Genomic DNA, 18,137 nt, shown 5'->3' with positions numbered 1-18,137 from the left:
CGTAGCTCGCTAGTTTGGACTTTACACTTGGTTAAACTGGTCCTGGATTTTTCAACTCACTGGTTAGTGATATCACAGAGTTACATGATAGAATGCATTAAAAGTAAACTTACCAGTGACAAAGTGATCCGAACTCATATATATTACATTTTTCTGGTGTAAGATGTCTTGCTGACTTGCTGCAAATCCACCATGATCTTCTTTCTGTTGACAACCTTCAATTTTCTTATTGCTAGTGGGTAATAATCTTTGGCAAATGAAAAACTGATGTGTCTCTCTCCCGATCAGCTCGATTTGAGCAACCTTATGGTGTATATGGTATACTGCACAGAAATGAACCATAATGAATCTGTGTTATCACTGTATTTTTATCCTTTGTCGTTGACCTGAGATTTTAAAAACTATGTTTTTGGCAGAAACATATATTCATCTTGCAGCAAGACAATGACCCAAAACACACTGCCAACACAACAAAGGATTTCATTAGGGAGATAAAGTGAAAGGTGTTAGACTGGTCAAGTCAATCACCAGACCTTAACCAAATTGAGCATGCATTTCACCTCCTGAAGAGATGGTTGAAGGGAAGAAAAACCCTGGCCGCAATAAAAGCCTGGAAAAGTATCACAAAAGAAGAATGCAACAGTTTAGTGATGTCAATGGGTTGCAGGCTTGATGCAGTTATTGCAAGCAAGGGATATGCTACCAAATATTAAGTGTTATTAACTTTCATTTACTTAAATACTCTCTGTTCCAATAGTTTTGCTTGCCTAAATATTGGGTGGTCTGATACCAAAGTTGCTATGTTCTATCTAGTTTAACACATCTAGGTGTAAATACCAGGAAATAAAAGCTGAAATTCTGAACTATTTTCTCGTGTGCATCTTTTTATCTCAACCACAAATGTATTCAGTGTATTGCAAAAACAAAGGAATTGACCTTGCTGTTTCAATACTTTTGGAGGGGACTGCTTCCGCTTACCGGTTCCATTGATTCTGTTGGGAGCTGCCTAATGGTGCAAGCCAATTCATGAAGGCTACCATGTTTGACTATGGCTCTTTTTGGCACCAGAGCATGCACACTACTGCTGTTTTCAGCACCGGACCATCCACACTGGGTACCCAAATGGGAAGGAATTAATCTTATATCTTATATCTTCTTCTGTGGGGTTCAGAAAAAAATGCCTGGAGAGAAATAAGTTCAGTGTGAAGATTTTTTGTTAAATCAGAGTGAAAGTCCCTTTTTGGCAGCAGAAGACTAATAAGCTGCAAAACCTCCTTTAACCACTGGAGCTTCTGGGAGCTTCTCTGGTCCCCTGGCTCCAATCCTCCCCCTGCAGCTGCCTTATGGGGCAAACATCTGTCAGCAAGACCGCAACCTGTCCAGACAGGATTTGCTGGTCACCATGCAATTCACAATATGTCCTAGCGTTATCAAGTTTTGTTTAAAGTGTAGCGGTGATGCTTAAGTCATGTCTGGGTGGTCTCCTGAAAAATGTCTTCTACATTCAATGAAGAAATAGTGCATTAAAACAACATACAAGTAAGGAAACCAAAATAAATAAACAACCAAGTCAATACAACATTCCATGAATTTTCAGCACCTTTATGCACTTAATTGAACTACGCTTTCCTGTACAGAGCATGAACCACACCCAAAAATTGACAGCCTAATAGAGTGTAGATTAATGGATGGATTGATGCGCCCAGTCAAGGCGTTTAATTGCTTTTATAGATTTAATTTGCTTTGCATGTGGTGCTTTTATATAGTAAGAAATATAAAGGTTGGCTGCAATTTAGTTGTGTCCTCTGGGGACCTTAAAAACTGTGCCGTGCTCCGAATACTCAAGCTCACACACGCACGCGTGCACGCACAGTCATACACCCCTAAAGGCGATAAAGTGGGCGTCTGGAGGATTGATGCGCCGCCCCTAGCGGTAGCCACTCCCGGGAAGCAGCGCTGATTGACAGCGTTTTGCATCGGTGTTGTCGGAGTGTGCAGTCACTCGATTTTGTTGGTGTCTACACAGCCCGTGCAAGCGCCATGCAAACGGTGCTATGCATGTCCTCTTCGTATACATCATCAATGTAGCACCTCGAGCAGCGCACTGCCGTTACGTTTACTCGTGATTTCTAATGTTTGAATGTCTAAGAAGGCATTCATTAATTTTGTTTCATCGTTCATGTCAAGACATCATCGGCCGCTAGATTCATTGCTGTGGTCTCCAGCACCGTGTGAAAAGGATTTGCGTGTGGTCTAAATTGTATTTTTAAATAATTTCATTTTGAATGATATTTAGCCAATATAAATATGGCGAGCGATTCTCCTGCCAGAAGTCTGGATGAAATTGACCTCTCTGCTCTGCGGGTAAGCTATTTTACTAAATGATTTTATTGTGGGTAAATGTCGCTAACTAGCTCAGCAGCTATCGGGGAAAGAAAATGGGGTTGCAGCTTGAGCGCTTTACACCTGACCAGGCTTCGGCAGCTAGCTTGCCATCTAGTATGAATGGAACTGCGAGCCACCAGTAGACTATAACGTAGTGGTGTCCCTGGCGCCATTCATTTGTCTAGTAGCCTACAGAAAAATTAACGAACTAATACGTAGATTTTATAGATTGCTGTAAATCAATGTCAGTGGTATCGCTGGCGATGGTATCCGGTTACTATTGTAACAGTACACAGACTAATACCGTCAGATTAAAATTTGATTCACTTGAGCTCGCTATAGGTTTTTTTTATTGCTAAAATATTTGGAAGGCTATAGCTATTGGAGTTTGTTAGTACCTGGAGGAAACCGAGATTTGGCTAATCTGTGCAGATATCAACATATGTTGAACATAAATTGTACGCCCCCCCAAACCCCCCAGTTAGCCTCTTTTCAAAACAACTGGAACATATCTAATGTAGTCGAGTCGAAGAACATTAGACTACATTAGGCTACAATATTTAAACTGGAAAACATGTTCATAATCAGCTGTCAAATCAATGTTTCAATGCATGATGTCAGTATTCCACTGCACGAATATGAATGTAGCTAACTAACACAGTGTTAGCTATTTTATTTCGATCTTGAATTGATACAGCATGTTGCATTACATTTTAACTGGCGATGGAATGCGATTTTTTAACCTCGTGTCTTTGGGATGGATTTTCATCATATAGCTGTGAAAATAATTCTAAATATAGCTGACACATTATGCTATCGGTTATTTAACTATGTCGCTAGCCGTTTCGTTTTTGTCTCCGAAATGTTTGTGCACTGTCGCGGAGGAACATACAGTAGCCAGAGCAGCTTTTTCCTGATTCGCGTGTTGTGGCCTCAAAAGCAAATTCTTTTGTCTGCTCCTTATGGAAATGCCCATGTGTAATTTACAGCGTTTGCGTTCTACTCAATGACAAGTTATACCATCCACAAATTGTGGTGCCATTTGCTGTCGGGGCGTTAGACATGACATGATCTTACCTGCAGTGTTGAGAACATGTTCTGACATGATGTGTGTATGCTCTGAGTATTTCAAAGTGCCCATTGCAGGAATACCAGCAGCCTATCATTACTGTTCTAGTTGATACTACAACAAAATACAAGTAAAAAGTTGAGGTGACCAAGTGGAAATTATGTTTAGTAGATGCCACATATTGTTTCTGTATATATATACGTGCTTAAGATGGCCACCACATGTTTTTGTTCTTGCCACATGTTTCTTTCCAGACTCAATGACAAATGTGCAGTTCTTGCAAAAGATGCTCAGTGGGCTTCATTCTACTGTGTCAGGGGCTCTTCTGCTTTTCCACACTGATGTTTTGTGTGCCAACTATTTTGGTCTAGATCTCTGCACCTTTATTTGCTTTCAGAGTAGGCTACCCATTGTGAATGAATGTGCAAGAGAAATGATGTCACCAAGTGCTCATTCCAACCGTGTGCATGTGCTTACAGCACGTGCATTTTACAAGCCAGCCTTTTGTCTTTTTTTTGCAGTTGCCTTCCCCCTGATTGTGTTTCTGTGTGTCACAATTGAGGAATCCATTTTTATTTCCAGGGAGATGTTTTTTTTCCGGCGTTGGTGTGAGGCAGGTGTTTTCGTCTCGGGTGCACGCTTGGCTTGTCTCTCGGAGGACCGTGCCGCGGAGGGTGGCGCTGGCTCTGTGTGGGCACTGACACTTTTTGTTTCCTGTCAGCGCCCGCCTCGAAGAGAAAGCGAGGCCTTAACCTCTGCCATGCTGGCTTCCACTCTAAACCAATTGGCCTGTACAGCAATACTTAATAGGATAACTGTATGCAAGTAAAGATCCACGCTCTCTCTGTTCTAGCACCAGCAGAAAAGATATGAAGATTATCGGGCTGAAGGGGGGAGTAGGGAGGGGGTAGGGTCGGGGGGGGGGGGGGTGCTTTTATAATCCATTGTGTCTGTTGCATAAGTGGTGCATTGGTTGCCTCATGTGAAATGTGCCATTTGCACTGTGCTCCGGTAGCCTGGTGTTACAGCTCTTTTCCTTGTCTGCAAATCTGCTACAGATCCTCGGTCACTGTCCTGTTCATGTCTCTGAGCCTCCAGTAGGGATGGAGCTTAGTTTTTGCCCCTCGGGGCAGAAGTCCTTCTGGCTCACTCAGGCTTGACCCTGCTTCCCTGGGGATGAGTCAGACTGACCTCTCCTACATTCACCAAGAGGAATGCAGAGGCATGGCTTAAGTTCGCTTGCAGAATTGCTGGTCTTTTAATGCCCCGTGGAATTCTCTGTGTAACTGGATTCTCTCTTTAATGATTTTACTGACTGACCTACAGCTCACTGTATAACAATTTGGGAACTGCCCAACTCTCTGACCAACCAGCTGACTGATTGTTTGCACTGCCGTTTTACCACCAGACAGCGAACAGCCGCGGCCATCGTTAGCACCTGCATGATTGTTAATAGTTAGGTAACGAACGCAGTCGTTTTGGTCAGTTTCCTAAACATTGATCTTATGCGGGGGGGGGGTCTTCCTGCTATGCCTTACACCCGCCTTCCTTTCCCTCCACCGCCCATGAATCTGCGGGAATTAATAATACATGGCATTTTTTTCAGTTGACGTTACCCAGTTGACAGCAGCATAGCTACTCTACTGCACGGCAGCACAAATTATCCGAAATGCACCTCCCTCTTGGGGAGCCCAGTCGTCCTGTATTTGAGGACGGGTTGGTGGGACGGCGTTGTGTTTCAGGAAAGTAGCCAGCGGGCAGCTCATGTGGGCTGCAGGTGGCTGGCCAGGTCCGGTCTCAGGATTCCCTTATGCGCATGGAAAACAGGTCAAGCTGGCATGTGTCTCTGGTGGGGGGGGGGAGAGCATTTCAACACCACCAAAATGGGTGATGTCACGAGGGAGGGAGCAATGGGACGGTCGGTCGGCCGGATAGCTGGGAGTGCTCCCGCTGTCCCAGGGGGAGACTGCATTGCGTCAGAGGGGGGTAAGGAAACACCCTCCCAGCAGCTCAGACTGTGACTTGCTCACCTGCCACTGCTCCAATGCTGCAGACCGCACTGCTGCTCGAGTGAATCCCACAGGAGCCGGAGACGGGCTCTCATGTTTGACTTTGGGTAGAAATGCAAGCGCTTTACTGTGCTGCTGCTGTGACCTCTAAACATGCACACGGGGTGGGGTAATGCCCGGGGGAGGATTATTTATAGTCATTATTCCAAAAAGAGGGCTTTTTTTGAAAGGTGTCCCCTAGGCCTGCAACTGATAAACAGGGGGCTGATGTCACTTAATACTGTCAGGTCAGTTCATAAAAAAAAAGAAAAAGGCAAAAAAAAAAGATTTTTGAATTTTCATTTCTTTATATTGTCCATTTGAAAGCACATTTTTTTCTATTAAAAGTATTTTTTAAAAAATGCAGGGCAACACACAGATAGTTGACACAAAGCATGTTGGGAAGTGAAGTTCAGATGTGTGAGGTGCTTGTGGTTTCAAACCACGCTACACCAAAATAAGAAAGATTTGCCCTCCTGCTCTCTATTCTGTATGCAGTTTTAATGTATATGAGGTAAACTGGTATTTTCCTGATAAACATTTACTCAATTCCTCTGTCCTTGTGTCCTTTCTTCATTCCCTTTCCATGCCTCTTCGGATTGGTGGAAGTAGGAAACGAGGCAAGCAAATGAAGCAAAGGGGTAAAAATAAGAGCCAATTAGAGCCCAGACTGTAACTGGGAGACATTAAAGCTAGCACTGCATTATGGGATGTGAATGTGAATATGTAAATACAGAGGAGCGGATCTGTCAGAAATATCAAGGGAGAGTTGACAGGCCTTGAGGTTGCATCTGTCATGTTTTCAGTTGTACTGTATATTTCTTTCCAGTCAGTGACTTGGGCAGGAGGACGGAAAAGAAACTGAATGCGGTAATGAGCCCCGAGATACGTTGCTGAAGCAGTGAGTGGCACAGGCCTTTTTCTGAGTGGAAAAGCTCGGTCTGTGGCTGGAAGTGGGAGTCGATGAGGAGAAAAGCGCAGGCTGCCACATGCTGTGCACAACACTCTCGGGGGGGGGGGGGGGGGGGTTTGTTGGCTTGTTTCCATAGAGCAGGGGTCTCCAACCCTGAATCCTGGAGAGCTAAGGGTTTTTTTTTTTGGCTTAAAATTAGCACCCAATTGACACCCAAGTAACTAGGTCAGGTGAATTAACTGTATAATCAACTCCTCTAAATGATTAAATAAGTGCAGACCCTGTGGCTCTCCTGGACCAGGGTTGGAGACCACTGCCATAGAGGTACTCTTTTTAGTTCATCATGGAACCCTCTTGTCATAGGTGTGAAATGTGAAAGCTCCCAGTCAGAACACAACAGAGCACCCTTAAACTAGATTGGGCTCTTATATGGAATCACTGGGTTCTTTCTGGAACCATTTTTTCTGAGAGTGTAGGGTTATTCTCACCGTGGCCTTCGCCTGGCTGTGTAGTAGGCCTTGGTCTGAGAAGGCTCCTGCGGGTGAGCGTGTTCGGTTGGCCTGCTGTCTCGGTGACACCTGGCTTGCTGAAGCGCCACGGAGCATCGTGCCGTTTGATTGGCACTCGGTGTGCCGCGGTCAACCGCGATTACTGTTGCTCCCGACAAGCCATCTTGCGTGCTGTGGCATTAAGATAAAATAAATTGTGCAGCGGCAGTGGAAGGAAGGAGGGAAATCAGATTGGAAGTATGGATCTTTTTTCTTCTGTTTGTTGTTAATGTCTGTGTTTCTTTAGGCATGAGTCTATGTTTGTGTGTTTTGCTGTTTGCGTATGTGTGTGCACGGGGTATTCACTCTCTCTGTTTTTCTTTGCGTTTCTTTGTTTGGTCTGTACGTGTGTGTTTGTTTCTTTGTTTAGATATGGATGCTCTTGCTCTTGTTCTCTCTCTCTATCTCTCTTTCTCAATTGGAAAATGCTTTATTGGTATGACATAACACAGTATACTATGTATTGCCAAAGCAATACAAAACACTGCAATGCATAAACAACAATGTAACAAGGATTGAAGAAATATAAACAAATATAAACAAAAACTGTACATATATATACATAGACATACACACAACTAATAGTTTCTCTATGCTTTGTGTTTCTGTGTGTGTGTTTTGTCTGTATTTTTCAGTATGTTTTTCTTTGTGTCTGTATTTTGCTACATGCGTTTATGTTTCTTTGTTTAGATATGGGTGCTCTCTCTCTCTCTCTCTCTCTCTCTCTCTCTCTCTCTCTCTCTCTCTCTCTCTCTCTCTCTCTCTCTCTCTCTCTCTCTCTCTCTCTCTCTCTCTCTCTCTCTCTCTCTCTCTCTCTCTCAGGTCTCACATTAATGAAATCTCTTTGCTCAAGAAGTCTCACCTTCTGAGAGCAGGTGTGGGAGGGGGGGGGGGTCATGCACTCAGCACAACAGGCCTGTTTTCTGTGCTAATGTCTGTTAATCCATTGTGTAGGCGGCACTCGCAATAGCACCCCATCACTGATCTCATGGTTTTTGGCCGGTCTGCATTTCAGTCAGACGAGGTTCACAGGACGTTTTTCATTGAGCTGGCAGCCCCCCAGGGTGGCTTTCTAACGGCACGTACCAACTGATGCGGTGATCAGACCTGGGTCAAATATGTAGGCCTAATTGTTTTGGATTCAAAGGCTTTGTCGACCTTGTCTGGTGTATTGGAACCCATCAAATACAGTATTTGACCCAGGTCTGGTTGCGATACCCGCCATAGGCAGATGGATGTAGTGGAATTGAACCGAATTGAATTTAGGCCTATTACCTTTTCAGCAATTCGTTTTGCCTTTGAGAGGCTCATGTTCAGTTAAAAACAGTCAGTCTGAGGCATATCACATTTATTACATTGGGTGGTTTGTCTACAGGGCATATGGTGTTGAAAAAAATTAATGGCAGTAATGCATGCTCAGTACAAAGTGTTTATAATAATAGCCCCGTGTGGAAACGATATGTATAGATTGCCTTGAATTCAAACATTGCAGCAAACTAAGGCCTCAACCTTTTCTTCTGTTTTGTTGTACTGCTGTGAACATTGTCATCTATTTTGTTGACCTTTGTGAGGACTTGGCACCCTTAGTTAGAGTTATTTTATGGGACTCTCGATTGCAAGAGATATTGCATAATGTGGGCAAAGTTTAGAATGAATATGTTTTTTTGTACTGAGTGATATTATAATGAATAATGTGGGGAGATTCTTTAAACACCTGCAGCGTGGATGTGTTGCTCTGGGGACAGTTATTTAAACTAAAACCTTCTTTTTCTAACAGATGTAAGTTCTCTTAACTACCTCAGAGACTTATGTTCAAATTATTTATTTTCAATCAAACTGTAAGAAAAAGTGAACTGACCCAGACCTGGGCCAAATATGTCATTGTTTTGGACTCGGCTTGACTGAACTTGTCTGGTATACTGGAACCTATGAAATACTCTCAAAAAGTGCAAACCCTGCGTCCTGCTCCTCTTGGTTAGCTCAATTGCACCAGGCAAGATCAATCGAGCGCACAAAGTTAATTGAATCTAAAGCAAAGCTACGTATTTGGCCCAGGTCTGAATTGACCATGCACAAGAATAGCGATACAGACTGGATGTTTGTGCTTGATGGTCACGTCTGTTGGTAGCTCTGTAACGGTTCGGTGATGTGATGTGATTACCATTAGGGAGGGGGGCACAATGTTCTAATAAAAGGCTTCTGCTTCGGCCGCATGATACTTGGACCTTTTAACAAGGACGGCCTGTACCATTGTGGTTAATGTACATGGCTCGGACCCGCAAGGTCGGTGGTCCGATCCCCGGTGTAGCCACAATAACATCTGCGCAGCCATTGGGCCCTTGAGCAAGGCCCTTAACCCTGCATTGCTCCAGGGGAGGATTGTCTCCTGCTTAGTCTAATCAACTGCTTTGGATAAAAGCGTAAGCCAAATGACATGTAACTGAGGGGCATGTCTGTGTTTTGGAGCTAGGCTTCTCACAGTTTTGGAGCTAGGTTTATAACTACAGTGCAGGGTCAGTTGTGAAGTAGGGCACTGCCACAGCGCCCTCGAGCAAGGTACTAAGATTCAGTGAAATATGAAGCTTTATGAATTGAATGGGAGAAATGAAAGGCAAGCTTTTTAAAAACCCTTGAACGAAAGCACCCGCTAAGTACCAAAACGTAACTGAGGTATTTTCTGAAGCAAAACGTTTGCATACCTCTCCCTCTGTGAGAATTTCCATACGCGCACTGGCAGGGATAGTCTTTCTCACGGGGTATGAGAAATGCAATTTAATAAGCCATTATTGTAGATAATTACACAACACTGGTCCTTGGTGGAGTGCTTTTAAGCATGTTTTTTGAATGTTGCATTTGGCCCGCGCCTGGTCTTTAATTGAGGTAGGTGTGATCGCATTGCTGCTAGATTAACTAGAATGAGCCAGCGTTTAGGCCAGCATTATTAAATAAACACAAGAGCACCTTTCAGACATGAATGAAAAATGTGTAAGCCATCAGTAAAGTATTAATTTGGTGTCCTTCCGTTACCTCTCTCCATTCGTCTCCAAGACAGCTGCCACATGAGAACTGTAAATTGAATGCATGGACACGAAAAGCTCTGAAATTAGCAAACGCCGCCTTTAAGATCAGGGGCGTATTGAGTTGACAGAGAACCCAGGAATGTCTTGAAGATTTAGGAGACGTGCTCATAAATCCAGCTTCGACTTCGACGTCCATAATGTGACCACCAAATTTGTTGAATGAAAAAACGAACACTTACCTCAGTGCATGCATTATAAATCACAAAAGTGGACTGAATACGGTCAACGCATATGCACACACATACACATTTGTGCATCTTATTATAATTATTATTATTATAATTTGTTATTTAGCTGACTCTCTTATCCAAACCGACTTACAATTGATTAGACTAAGCAGGGGAAAAATCCCCCCCTTTAACAATGCGGTGGTAAAGGGCCTTGCTCAAGGGCCCAACGGCTGTGCGGATCTTATCGTGGCTACACTGGGGCTTGGAGAGGGCACAGGAAGTCAGGTATGAGCATGACGTGTTGTTCAACTGCTTGACCAGGTGGCGTCCTCTCTGAATCAGTGGGCATCTACTGTTTGGTTGCGGGTTCAACAGCTGTATCGGTGGCAGCCGACTGGTACAGGCGGAAAGGAATCGGTTTCCGCTATGTTGCAGGATTGAACTTTGCTGTTGTGCCCTACAAAGAGTCATTTAGCCTGAACTGCTCCTGTAAGTACCCGGTAGGATTAACGACAACATTGTAGAACATAAGCTGTGTGAGTCGCACCGGATAAGTCCCTGAGGCTTTAATACAGTCTTTTCTATTTCTTGTGTTTCAGTTTTCTGAGTGCGTGAGAGTGTGCCACATGCTTTTTGTATATTGGTCAGTGGCACAGAAGGCCAGCATTGATTTGGGCCATGGTGAACACTTCAAAATACCCAGCTTTTTGTCCTGGTTTTATATTGCTCACCGGCCAGTTTTATCATAAATGGTAATACTGTGAATTTGCTGTACACACACTAAGGAAGTATGTCATGGCCCACAGTTGTATGGACAGTCAGAATTCTAGACCAGGCCTAACTAGGGATGCAAATTTCAATTATTAATAAAAAAAAAATCAATTATCGATTTTCAGATTTTATTTTCTGGTTTTATTTCCACTGTTTGTAATCAAACAATTCACATGTGGTCAAAGCGCAGACTTGGAGCTTATATTAAAGTGTATTTTTATACATTTTGGTTTCATTGTGTAGTAATTACAGCAGTTTTTATATGTAGTCCACCATTTCAGTGTTTGAGTTAAAAATTGAGTTAAAAAAGAGTCTTGTATTGGGTTGCATATGCTTTGCATGCCATGATTTCCTGATGTCTGCGACCTATCAACATCATCATAGTCTGGGTAACTTATTTTCAGATTCTCCTACAATTCATACTAAAACTATTTGCATTTGAATGGATCTCTGGGAATTTGTGGGTGGGACTAGATTCCACTGTAAATTATGTGTATGTATGGAACATATTTGTTGGTTAAATGGGTTTAAGTCATCAAAGATCCTGAGCCATGAGCCTCAAACCACTGTGCTGCTGCCAGATATGCAGTAGATACTACAATAATTATTTATCCTGAATATTTTTTCAGGCTTTTTGGAATATTTATTTCATGAGTTAAACAGGAAAATTAGTCAGGAGAAACAGTTATTGTAGTATCTACTGCATATCTGGCAGTGATAAATCGCAGACATCAGGAAGTCATGGCATGCAAAGGATATGCAACCAAATACAAAAGATGACTGTTAATTTGTCTCAAACATTGAATTGCAATGACAATTTTGTAATATTGTTCATATAATAACATAGGCCATGTCAAGCGAAGACTGTGACACTTATCCCATTTCCTCAAAATTTGGGTGGGTTCAGTAAACTTTATTAAATATATTGCCAGAAACAATAAACAATAGGTTTTTCATAAAAACATCGTAATATCTTGCGTGCTTTTGTTCACACTAGAGCTGTGAGAAAAGATTTCTGTAAATCTTACTTGGTCCTGACCTGGTAAATTGGAGGAACATCTTACATGAAAAATCGACTCCAGCTCCTGTTCACACATAACGTTCAGATGGACAATTGCCACAACATTTATGGGTTAAGATCTATGTGTGAAATTTGTTCCAGAAGTAATCACGGACTGTTTTTGTCAAGGGATTCATTTCATAAATCATGCTTCATTTTATTGAGGCTGCATCCGGAAGCCAACGGCGGCTGGAGCTTGTTTGTTTCTGACACGGCCAACCGCACTTTGTAGGAGGCGGTCAGACGTGTCAGAAATACAAATAATTCAAGATCACCAGTGTAGGACCTGCGCATCTAATGCACATTTTCTTCATTGTCTTATGGGGTTTGCCCCTCAAAGGTACAATGGGTAATTTGGGAAGAATTGCAAGAAACACCTTCTGACCACAACACTGTTTATCCCTCCCCCTTCTCTGTGAACGCCCTGATGTTGAAACACCCCCCCAACGCTATTGGCTGTGGCAATTATAACCGATTTTCAACCAATGAGCTTGAATTATTATACAGCTATACTGGTACAAAGTGTCGGTCTGTGAACTGTATATTTTCAAACCGGAATTTAAGGACTATAAACACAGGTAGAGGGCAAGTCAACATGTCAGTGAGCCTTTTTCAATGATGGGAAGAAATTTGCAATGGTTTCAACACAAAAATCTTACCTATTGTACCTAAGTTCTTAGCTTTCAGGAGAACACTGAAGTATTAATGGTTAAATTTCATCTACCCTTCCTAGTTAAGCTCAGTTGTCCCTGGGCTAGGCTTCAAAACCAAGAACCAACCTGTCTCCCTTGCAGGATAACGGCGGTGTTGGCAATGTGAATCTGAAGGCACATAGGCCCTCCAGTTTAGGAGGGGACATGCAGTGTCCTGCAGATTATTGTTTCTTTAAAGAAGGAGCTCAGCACGTTAGACTGCTGAACTGTGAAGAGGCGCTCTGTCTTTGCATGCCCTAACAAGCCCCCCTGTCTGTTTGTGTGGAAGGGAAAGATGACAGGGTCAGATTCCACAGGAAAATAATACATTGTATAAAAAAAGGTGGTGGCTGAGTGCAGGAAGTGCCTGAGTCTCAGTGCGCCAGTCGCCTCAGCTGTGCGTGGTGGGAGCGTGTCTGTTAGGGTGTGTGCTGTCTGCCTGTGTGTGTGCTGTCTGCTTGTGTGGGTGTGTATCTGTGACTGTGTGCTGTCTGCCTGTGTGTGCTGTCTGCTTGTGTGTGTGCTGTCTGCTTGTGTGTGTGCTGTCTGCTTGTGTGTGTGCTGTCTGCCTGTGTGTGTGCTGTCTGCCTGTGTGTGTGCTGTCTGCTTGTGTGTGTGCTGTCTGCTTGTGTGTGTGCTGTCTGCTTGTGTGTGTGCTGTCTGCTTGTGTGTGTGCTGTCTGCTTGTGTGTGTGCTGTCTGCCTGTGTGTGCTGTCTGCCTGTGTGTGTCCTGTCTGCTTGTGTGTGTGCTGTCTGCTTGTGTGGATGTGTATCTGTGACTGTGTGCTGTCTGCCTGTGTGTGTGTGCTGTCTGCCTGTGTGAGTACTGTCTGCCTGTGTGTGTGCGCTGTCTGCCTGTGTGTGTGCTGTCTGCTTGTGTGGGTTTGTATCTGTGACTTTGTGCTGTCTGCCTGTGTGTGTGCTGTCTGCTTGTGTGTGTGTTATCTGCCTGTGTGTGTATTATCTGCCTGTGTGTGTGCTGTCTTCCTGTGTGTGCTGTCTGCTTGTGTGTGTGTTATCTGCCTGTGTGTGTGCTGTCTGCCTGTGTGTGCTGTCTGCTTGTGTGTGTACTGTCTGCCTGTGTGAGTGCACATAAGTTAGTGTGAGTGCTGTCTGCCTGTGTGTGCTGTCTGCTTGTGTGGGTGTATATCTGTGACTGTGAGCTGTCTGCCTGTGTGGGTGCATGCCTGTGCCTGTTTCAGCGTCTGCTTGTGTGAGTGTGTTTCTGTGCGTTTCCCTATGTGACTATATCTGCATGTGTGCATTTCCCTGTGTGCATGTGTCTGCCTGTGTGGCTGTATGAGTGTGTCCGCCTGTAATCTTCTGGGGTACATGAATCATATCCTGTGTGCATGTGCTGTTTGAGTTCATATGTTTATGGAGGACATCAACTCTGTGTGTTTGTGTGTGGAAATTCAGAAATATAGCAGCCACTGCACACAGTAGGAACTGGGATATCATTTGGAACGAGAAGTGCGGTCTGAAACTCACACCCATGAGAGGTATTCTCTATATTATTACCCAGAATGGAAGCTTTTGGTGCTGAAACAACAATGAATCAGCTTATTGATCCATTTCCTCTGCCTTGTGGAGTCTAGCCTTATGAATCAAACCTCCTTGAATCAAATCTCAAACCTCCCTGAATCAAATCTCTGGCCTTATGAATCAAACCTCTCTGCTCAGGTGCAATTGGCCCTTGTATGCCTGGTCTCTCTGTGCGGTGTTTCCTACTCCTGTTTCCGTTAGCAACACAAATATAAAGCCTGGCTGAGCCATTTTCGGCCTAGTCGTCTTATCCAAAAGATATTCTTACTCATGCTTTTTGGCCGTTTTACCAACTGAAGGCATTTATTTTGTTCTCTGAATATCTGCCACCCTGCATTACTGCTCACCATGCCTCCTGTTCTTTTGGACCATTGTCTTGCTGCATAACCCAATTACACTTCAGCTCATGGACATATGACCGGATGTTCTCCTTAAAGATTTTCTAGAACAGAGCAGAGTTCATGGTTCCTTTAATAATGGCAAGACATCCAGGTCCCAAGGCAGCAGAACATCCCCACAACATCATACCAGCACCATGTTTGACTGTTCTTACTGTGAAATGATGCATTTGCTTAATGCCAGACATAATGGGACCTGTGTTGTCCAAAAAGTTCCACCTCATCAAAGAACATTAGCTGAAAAAGCTTGGAGATCCAGGTTGTTTTTACAAATGTAAAATGATCATTGATGCTTCTCTTGGTCAGCAGTGGTTTTTGCCTTGCTATTCTCCCATGAATCCAATTTCTTCCCTAGTCTCTTTCTTATTATGGAGTTATGAACACTGAGCTTAGCGGAGTCTAGGGAGGCTTTCAGTTCCTGTTCTGGGATCTTTTGTGACTTCCTGGATGAGTTTTTGCTGCCGCCTTGGAGACATTCTGGCCACTGGAAATGGCTTTGTAAACCTTTCCAGACTCCTATATTTCAACATCTGCAGTTTCCTTTGATTGTGGCATGGTGTGCTATGGTGACTAATCTGGCAAGTGAGGTTTAGATTCAACAGGATGGTCTGCCATGGTGTATTCAATAAGCTGATTCCAAATCAATTATATTTGGTTGAGTAACAAACAGGGAAATTAATTTTTCACATGGGTGATATGGGAGTTTAATATATTTTTCATTAAATAAATGAAATATTAATTTAAGAATGTGTTTTGTGTTTACTTAGTCTAACATTACACTTCTGAAACCATGCTGTGTGAAAGATATGCAATAACAGGAAATCAGAGCGGGCAAATACCTTTTCATGGCACTGTGAATAAAATGGGGAAACAAATTGCCGTTCATAAGTTGCTAACCTGACTGTATTCATATTGCCTTGGGAAGGTATCTGGCCTGGCCAGGTATGAACACAGAGGCAGGTGTGTACTTTCGCACTTGCGGCAGTGTGAAACTATCTGTGGGAGGGAAGGAGATGTATATGATCAGTACTTTTAAAAATGTAGCTATGCGATGCCAATCATCGACATTGCTCAGTATTTCATTGCTTGCCACGAAACAAGGAGAAAAGAGGAAGGATTGTGAGTGTGAAAATAGCAGCTAGTTCACTGCTATTATAATTCTCTCTGCCTGAAAACGTGAGTGAACACAGCTGCCACCGCATAGCAGAAAGAACCAGATTTTCATACTTTGAGAAAAATGGGATTAGACGGTGTATTATTTGGATATTTGATTTTGGCAGAATAATATGTAAAATTTGTACGTTTGCCTGTTGCTTTGGCTATGCATCTGCATATGCCCAGCGGCAAATATATTGTCACGTATCCATCCCAGAGTAGATGCTTAATATGAAAGTGTGTACAGGAAACTCACACCAAATACTTACAGTACAAACATGACATGATGAAGACTGCCTCTGCTTACGTATAATGGATTAACCCTGTCTTCAGTAAAGGGGGCCTTTTTTTTCTGGGCACTCTTTTTCAACCTTGTATTGGTTATTAGTCTGGGCGGCATGGGGGAACATTGTATAGCACTTTCATCTGACAGCAAGAAGGTCCTGGGTTTGAATCCCGGCCTGGCCCTTTCTGTGTCGTGTTTCCATGTTCTCCCCGTGTCTGCGTGGGTTTCCTCCGGGTACTCCGGTTTCCTCTCACAATACAAAGACATGCACGTTAGGCTACTTGGGGGAGCATTAATAGGGCGTTGCTGCAAAACAGCACGCTTGTTCTGTCAACTTATCCTGTATGAATAAAGGTTAATCAATAAAATAATAAAATTACAGCGCATGCCTGCTGAAGCACACAGGTACAACTTCATAGATAGTTTTGTTAGGATCTCTTCCAGTTTCTTCTTCTCAATGGCAATTAATCTCTGGAAAAGTGCAGTCACTGTTCTTATTTTTAACAAATGGATACTCTTTCCTTTTCAAATAGATGGTTGTAGTTGCTAATGTTTTCATTTATATGGGACTTTGTACAGTGTTCTACACTATCCGTCAAATGTCAGGGAATGTGACTGGCCAAATATTTACTGGATATTTTCTGTGTATCGGGACTAAATGGAGTATATACGCCATGACGTTGGAGTAAGCATTCCCTTTTAGAAACCTGCAAAAAACTAACAAAAAAATGAATGTATAACAAGATTAATATGTAAATGATGCATGAGCGTTGCCAGAGAAATGCATCATGGATTTATTCTGGCTAAATTGCTGGCAGAGATTAATGCTGGATAGCAATCCACTCTGGATTTCAAGTGACCGTCAATCTGATTTCCTTGTCTCAGTCCTTGAAATCCTATCTTAAGTGACGGAAGTGGGATTTGAATGTGATTGCACGTGTGATTTAGCACTCATTTAAATTTCATTCATGGTGGGCAACTGTGTGTACATGCTGGGTCTCATAGTAGTGTCGGCTAATAAAACAGATTAATTCGATCGTGTTTATCCATGAATATACATTTTTATAATCTTTTACATTGTTCTGTCCCAGGTGTTATGCACCATAGGAAACGGTTCCCCCTGAAAATAAAACGAAACATTATACATTATGAAGAATAATGGGCAACTATACACATGTACTGCCTCCTAACATACGGAATAATATGCTCTGGGGTTACTGCAACTGTATTGTCTTGCTTTAGGTGTGAGATTCAGTCTGTCGGAGAAGCACGTTGTCTCGGCCCTGCCAACTGGAGGAGAGGGCACACGCACCTGGGTTGCGTTAACTAATCAGCCCAGGTGCTTAACGTGCATTCGTTCCCACAGTAGGGGGCCGAGACCGGGAGATCACTCCAGAACACCAGTTTTCATTTCATTTGGTTTATCCTTCAGTTCAGTGCCAGAAGGAAGCATAGTGAAAAGTGGCCAGCTCTGAGTGCCAAGCTTTCTTTTGCCTTTTTTATTTTAGCTTATTGTGTTACTTTATTATTATTATTTTGTGTTGGTGATAGTGTTCTCACTCTCTCTATATGTGGGAAACTGCAGGGAAAATCTTGGAAATGCCGCATCTCCCTCCCGAGGGAGCACACAGAGCTGGAAAGCTGGCAGGTTGTCAGAAACTTCTGTTAATGTTCAAAACATCCTTCAATTCACCCAAAAACCAATGCAATAATACATAACGTGTATAATACTAAAATAATTATAACCATGGTTTTTATTATTAATGAAATAATAATATATAACTGAATAAACTGAAAAACTGAAAAAAAATGAAAACAAGTCCAACAGAATTTTCTTACCTTTTTACACAAAAGATGATGCATGATGAGTGGCTTTTATCCTACCTTTTTGTGCTTGTAGGTTATTGCAACCGCTGGATTAGGATACCTTATGCATTGTTATCATTATAACCATATAACTGTTTCATTTTTGCAAAGAAGTGGTTCAGCATTGCTATTTGTATCACTTTACTGTCAG

The 18,137-nt window shown here is 42.9% G+C and overlaps 1 protein-coding gene across 3 annotated transcripts in view; it reads left to right on the top strand.

Annotated features, from left to right (window-relative positions):
- The first annotated feature begins 1,936 nt into the window (after window positions 1-1,936).
- LOC133126249 (traf2 and NCK-interacting protein kinase-like) overlaps window positions 1,937-18,137 on the top strand; it is a 134,611-nt gene continuing 118,410 nt past the window's right edge. For all 3 annotated transcript variants that reach the window (XM_061238262.1, XM_061238263.1, XM_061238261.1), the window contains exon 1: window positions 1,937-2,364. In XM_061238262.1, coding sequence (XP_061094246.1) covers window positions 2,308-2,364 — 57 coding nt within the window. In that variant the 5' untranslated portion in view covers window positions 1,937-2,307. The remainder of the gene's footprint in view (window positions 2,365-18,137) is intronic.

The sequence above is a fragment of the Conger conger genome, chromosome 4 (genome assembly GCF_963514075.1).
Source record: "Conger conger chromosome 4, fConCon1.1, whole genome shotgun sequence".
NCBI classification, from domain to species: Eukaryota; Metazoa; Chordata; class Actinopteri; order Anguilliformes; family Congridae; genus Conger; species Conger conger.
The sequence above is the reverse complement of the archived record's forward strand: the minus strand, read 5'-3'. Positions and strand labels throughout refer to the sequence as shown.